General features: G+C 37.2%; 1 protein-coding gene across 1 annotated transcript in view; it reads right to left on the bottom strand.

Moving 5' to 3' along the window:
* The window catches only part of LOC107679528 (Down syndrome cell adhesion molecule homolog), a 90,360-nt gene that overhangs the window by 24,277 nt on the left and 59,652 nt on the right, over positions 1 to 6,431 (bottom strand). Inside the window, exons 12-16 of the mRNA XM_016475107.1 lie at positions 2,595 to 2,809; positions 1,352 to 1,448; positions 1,060 to 1,188; positions 722 to 889; positions 316 to 386 (exon numbers count right to left, since the gene is read on the bottom strand). Of these exons, the coding sequence (XP_016330593.1) occupies positions 316 to 386; positions 722 to 889; positions 1,060 to 1,188; positions 1,352 to 1,448; positions 2,595 to 2,809 (680 nt within the window). The remainder of the gene's footprint in view (positions 1 to 315; positions 387 to 721; positions 890 to 1,059; positions 1,189 to 1,351; positions 1,449 to 2,594; positions 2,810 to 6,431) is intronic.

Raw genomic sequence — 6,431 nt, 5'->3', positions numbered from 1 at the left:
TGGTTTATGTTTATATACTTGAAATTATTTTTGTAGTCAAATATATTTCAATATAATATCAATTTCTTTATCAAACTACCATTTAAATAATATTAGTAAATAAAATAAAATAATAATAAAAAAACATACACATTGCATTTTATATAGTTTGTTCATTTATTTATTTTAGTAATATAAATGTTAAATATTATAAATAATTATAATAAAACAAATAACCAATTTTATAATATATATATAATAAAGCATAGTAATAATAAGGAATGAGTAGGTATAGGTACTACCTTGATATAGGTACAATACCCTGTGAAACCATACCTTCCATGTAACTTTTATGCTTTGGGAGGAGATGGCTTCCAGTGTCACATCTTGGGGTGGTCCTTCAGGATCTAGAGTGGTCAAACAAACACTCGGTTTAGCCTGGTCTGATATCTTCCATCACATTTCTCATAAACAGTGGCATCAATGGTTATCAGTGTCTCAATCACGCTCCTGTAATGTCACCCTTTGCCACCAGCTGGCAGTATCGCAACACAATTCCTTCATTCATAATACCATAATTTACATTACTATTTGTTCTATAAATAGGAAAGCCCTTCAAAAACTCCTAAAAGACGGCCCAATACATTTTAATCATGAGAAATAAGATGAAAGAGTAACATGCACTGATGAATTGTACATCATAATACCATTTCTCATGACAGATATGACTAGTATATAATACCTGCTTCATCGGTGGTTACGGTGAGCTCGTTGCTGGGTTCACTGTCACCAATGTGGTTCTTGGCGAACATACGGATGTTGTAGGTGGATGATGGGTGAAGTTCTATGATGGTGGCCTGGTTTAGGGTAGGAGAAACATCTCTGGTCCTGCGAGCTCGTTCCCAAGTCTCTGTTTATAGGTAGAGGGATACAACTGGTTGGGAACATACCTAGATCTCATATGTCAGCTGATTAGCTTCATTTATTGCTATTTTAATCACACTTATGATATCTATTCATGCCAAAACTAGACTTGATTGTCTAAGTGTTACTGTTGCTTGTATTCGTTGGATCCTGTACCTGTTTTATTTTTGCATTCAATATCATAGCCGGTGATGGGACTGTTCCCATCGAATCCCATGGTCCAGCGGAGGGCGATGGTCCTCTCTTTCACCTCACGAATCTCCACTTTAGGAGGCTCTGGTGGCTCTGAGAATTCAACGATACGGCGCTCAGATTCTCAGAGGCTTTTTGAAACCCTCCCCACATTTAAACAATGACATTTAAATCAGGAGATTTCCCTCAAGAGTTCAAATGCCTTATAAATCCCCCAAATCTCCAGCCAAGCCAAGGCGATTTTCCGGCTGCTTACCTTGAACTGTTAACTGAAGGATGCCTCTGTCTTCACCATAGGAGTTAATGGCGTGACAGGAGAAGAACCCAGAATCCTCTCTCATTGTTGGGTAGATCTGAAATCAAGAAAATGGTGTGTGAATAAACAACTAGGAAGAAAAAAAAAGCATATTCATTCCCTAAACAAGCCTGATCATCACAAACCATTCACATCAAACTTTATGAAAAAAGTTTAGATACCTGAAGGACCTTTTATACCTATAGATTTGAAATTAGTTTTGTTGTCTAATATAAATTGGATACATGATAATGGATACATTTAAAATGTTACAAAAGATTTCTATTCTATTTCTATTCTTTTGAACTTTCTATTTATTAAAAAATCTTGAAAAAAGTATAATGGTTTCCAAATCAATTTTAAGCAACATTGATAATAGTAATTTATGCTTTTTGAGAACCAAATCAGCATATTCGAATGATTTCTGAAGGATCATGACTGGAGTAATGATGCTGAAAATTCAGCTTTAACATCACAGGAATGAATTACATTTTAAAATATTTTAAAATAGAAAATAGTCATTTTAAATTGAAATAATATTTTACAATGTTACTGTATTTTTGATCAAATGAATGCAGCCTTGGTGAGCATTTTTAGGCTGCAGTCTATATATTTTGTATATTATTCAAGTTGAATTTGTATTCATTTATTATATAAACTGGTAACACTTTACAATAAGGCTCTATTAGTTAATGTATTAATTGACATGAACAAACAATGAACAGTACATCTATTGCAGTATTTATTTATCTTTGTTAATGTTAGTTAATTAAAATACAGTCGTTCATTGTTAGTTCATGTTAATTCACAGCGCATTAACTAATGTTAACAAGCACAACTTTAATAATGCATTAGTAAATGTTGAAATTAACATTAGTTAAGATCAATAAATGCTGTATAATATTGTTCATGCTATAACTAATGTTAACTTGTGAACTTTATTGTAAAGTGTTACCTGTAAACTATAATAAATTACTATATGAATAAATATATCAATATATTATTATCTACAGTTTTTTACTTTTAAAATATAACAGTAAGTATGTGTACCTGAAAGACCTCTTTACCGTTAACTTTCAGAATTTAAACCAAGGAGCATCAGTATAACATTTTGGACTAAGTGTGAAGGGTTGTTTCATTTTGAAATATGTGCATCGAAGAGGCCAAGCATGAAAAATGACAATGCACAAATGAAGAATCTGACCTGCAGGGTGGAGACGACCTCGTCACCGACGTTCTTGACCGTTACCGTGTGCCGCCACATGTCTGGATTGATCATGTGTGACTGCTTTTCCTTTTCCACCTCCTTCTCCCATCTAACCATGATGGGCTTCTCACCATGCGCCTTGCAGCTCATCTCTATCTTCTCTCCTTTCGTTGCCAGTGAGTTGTTGGGATATGATGTTATCATGGCTGGAACTGAGAGAGAGAAATAAAAATGCATCATGATGACAAATGCCATCACTGCAGATCAAACCGAACAAGTTTTTCTTATGACATCAACGACTTTTGACTTACATTTGTACAAATGCCATGTAACGTTTTGCAACAGCGAGGATCAGAACACTTTACTACTCCAGACAAGGTAAATGTTTTACAGCTTTATGGCAATAACAAGATTGAATGTGAATGAAGTACAGTTATTACTCCTCTTTCTTACTCCTCTCTCTCTCACACACACACACACACACACACACACACACACACACACACACACACACACACGCACGTGCATGTCCCGGTTCTTCACAGGCATGCATTGGGGGAGCGGAGCGCCAGGCGGGTACGTGGTAGCGCCGGTACAGCGTGTGATGTGATTGAGTGTGTCAGGTTGAAAGTCCCGGCCGTTTACATGTCATCTCTTATTCACTCCAGCAATTCTCAGCTCAGCAGCAAAAAAAAAATGAAAAAAAAAATTGCATGACAATGTTTTTTTTTTTTCAGGCCTGTTTTATATTTTATGATTTTTTTTTACATGTACTTAATACTTTTTTTATATAAATATTTGTAGAATATTAAAACCCACATATTTTTTTAATCAAAATTGTTTTTCAGTCTTTGTCACATTATATCAAGCAACATTATCCAAGTGCTGCACATTTAACAAGGAAAAAAACTGTAATTTATCAGAAATATTCCCAATGTTTCTTTTTAAAAATTCAGTTCCTTGATGACATCATCCTCCATCATTATTAAAGGGAAAACAACAGCATAAATGTCAGTAGCTAATACAAGAGAGGCAAAAAAAAAAAAAAAAGGCAACACCATTTTCGGTTTCTGAAATAAATAAAATATACATTTTAAATGAAAAACTCACTAACTTAAAGGGGTCATATGACGCTGCTAAAAAAAACATTATTTGGTGTAATGAAATGTGTTTATGTGGTTTAAAGTTCAAAAAACACATTATTTTCCACATAATGTACATTATTGTTGCTCCTCTATGCCCCGCCTTTCTGAAACGCGTCAATTTTTACAAAGCTCATCGGTCTGAAAAGCGAGGTGTGCTCTGATTGGCCAGCTATCCAGTGCATTGTGATTGGCCGAATACCTCAAGCGTGTGACGGAAATGTTACGCCCCTTTAACACACTGTCTGTGATGCCGTCTTCCGGCACGGCAAGACAAAAAAAACAATAAAACCCATTACAACGAGGCATTTGTTGCAACCAGTGGGGGCATAATTACTGATTATAATGACTTATACTGTGTTTTTACACGTTGCGTATCACGCCGCATAAACATAAAACCATGTGTGCATTTGTGATCGGAGAAACGACAAACAACAAGCGCTACTCGCGTTTGAATCATCAGTGGCAAATTCTTTAAATATAAAAACCATACTTACAGGCTGTGAGTCAGAAGCGCCAGACTATCCTTGCAAAGATGGAACTGCCCCGCTTTATAGAACAGCCTTTGAGCACAGACCCATTGTATGCTAGGAAACAGTAAGTAACTGTTCAGGAAATAAAATGCGTCACACAGCATCACACACGGCGGGCTTGAGTAAGGAGCGGCCAGCGGGCTTGCGGCAACCACATGTGACGACCCCGGGCTGGACTCCGCTTTGTCCACGGTGAAAGCCGATCCGGTGATCCACAGCGTGAAGTTGATGTATTTCCTCAGCGACCAGCACAGATCAGCTCCAGGCATGACGAAGAGGATTTCGTCCTCTTTTGGAGGCCAAACAAAGTAGTTTCGCGTTCACAACGAACCACACAGCATCTCCACAACATGGCGCCGGCGGCAACAATACTACAGCGAGAATAAAAGTTAGGCCTTCTTTCTTTGCGTGAACATTTGGGCGGTGTTATGCAAATCTTCCCACACAGTGACGTAGACTTGTGGGAGCGTGTTTAAACGAGCCGTTTTAGGAGGGCGTGGACAAGTCTTAACTTTTATAAAGAATATCTCTTTGGATTTGAGATTTTAGTCTTTGCAACTTTACAGATCTTCTTTATGCAACAAGAGCTTGTAACACTCCAAAGAGAAAGGAAAAATTTAAATCGCATCATATGACCCCTTTAAAATAAAAAAATTATAAAAAATGTTGTTTTAGCAACTAATTGAAGATTAAATACTAAAATGACAAACTAAACAAAATAAATAAATAAATAAACAAGTGTTCAATCTAAAGAGAAATATTAAAATATAACATTATTAAAACTTACTAAAACTTAAACTAAAATTAAATTGAAAACTGAAAATATAAAATCTAATTATATATTGTACGATTTATTGTGATTTTGTGATAAAAAACTTAAATAAAATATAAAACAAATATGATTTCTACCTTGATAGAAGCAACATCTGTTTGTTTGTTAGATTGTTGCATGTTCATTAGGACCAGCCTGAAAAAAATATAAATGTTTCATACGATATCACAGTTAAAATGACTGAATCATTATATACTGTAAGCTGTCACTGTGCAATGCTAATGCTAGCCCTTTATGTCCACCCTGTAAGCAATCCTTGCGTTTTCATTTGTAAACACTGAGAGGAGTCTCTTAAAATTACTACATTTGATCAGAGGGTAAAAATGAAGCTGTACCGTCCCCCGCTAAAAGACGCAGGCAGCCTAAACTGGCATCCTATTTCTTATCCCGGCTGAGCGCTCGCTCCTTATGTGATTATCCAGAATAAAACACTAAAGAGGGAAGTAGTCTCTGTGTTGGAGGGGCAGCTGTATCTTCCCTCAGGTTGCGAGCTGTCTTCATCATGACTGCATAATTGCTGTGTTGATGTATTTCTTTAATATCCAGCTGAATTATAAGCAGCAGTCGGACTGAAAGGGAAGGTGCTAATTCCTCTCCTGAGATCCAGACAGAAGAACTGTGTGTTGCTGGGCAGGAACTTGCTCTCCGGCTGTAGGAGTGATTTACGTCTCTTCTGAATCCTCTCTGATTGATTCAGGCTCTTTTTACTAGTTCATTTAGGGGTCGTAAATGGACCAAAATGAGCTTGCATGTGTCACGAATACACACATTTACTCACAGTCTCTCAGGGTAGCAGTTTTCATTCTTGAGTAAAACTGCATCATATTTAACGAAGCATATGCAAAACGCTTGAACCGGAAGCGGCGAGACCAGATTCGCCAGGTGTGCAAACACACGACACGTGATGTGCTGTCTGTATTTAGGCAGTTCACGGGTGAGATTATCTCCGAGAATGATAATGAAAGAGTCCGGATAACGCTGCTCTGTGTGTGTAATTTGATCAGCCAACAGTTCTAGCGTGGCGCTCACACGCATGTCAGGAGGAATATACACACTCACCAGAATAAACGAGGAAAACTCCCGCGGTGAATAAAAAGGCTTACAGTTAATGAAAAGAGCTTCCAAATTTGGGCAGCACATCTTCTTTAAAACTGTCACGTCTGTACACCAGCCTTCATTGATATAAAAACATAATCCACCGCCTCTCGTTTTCCCCGACAACCCGGTGACGCGATCCACTCTGAACAGCTGGAAGCCTGTTAGATGAAGTGTGCTGTCCGGTATGGCTCCGTTCAGCCAGGTTTCCATGAAGCAAAGCGCAGCAGCG

The sequence above is a fragment of the Sinocyclocheilus anshuiensis genome, unplaced genomic scaffold (genome assembly GCF_001515605.1).
Source record: "Sinocyclocheilus anshuiensis isolate Anshui unplaced genomic scaffold, SAMN03320099.WGS_v1.1 scaffold2218, whole genome shotgun sequence".
Lineage (NCBI taxonomy): Eukaryota > Metazoa > Chordata > Actinopteri > Cypriniformes > Cyprinidae > Sinocyclocheilus > Sinocyclocheilus anshuiensis.
This window is presented reverse-complemented; position numbering and strand designations above follow the sequence as displayed.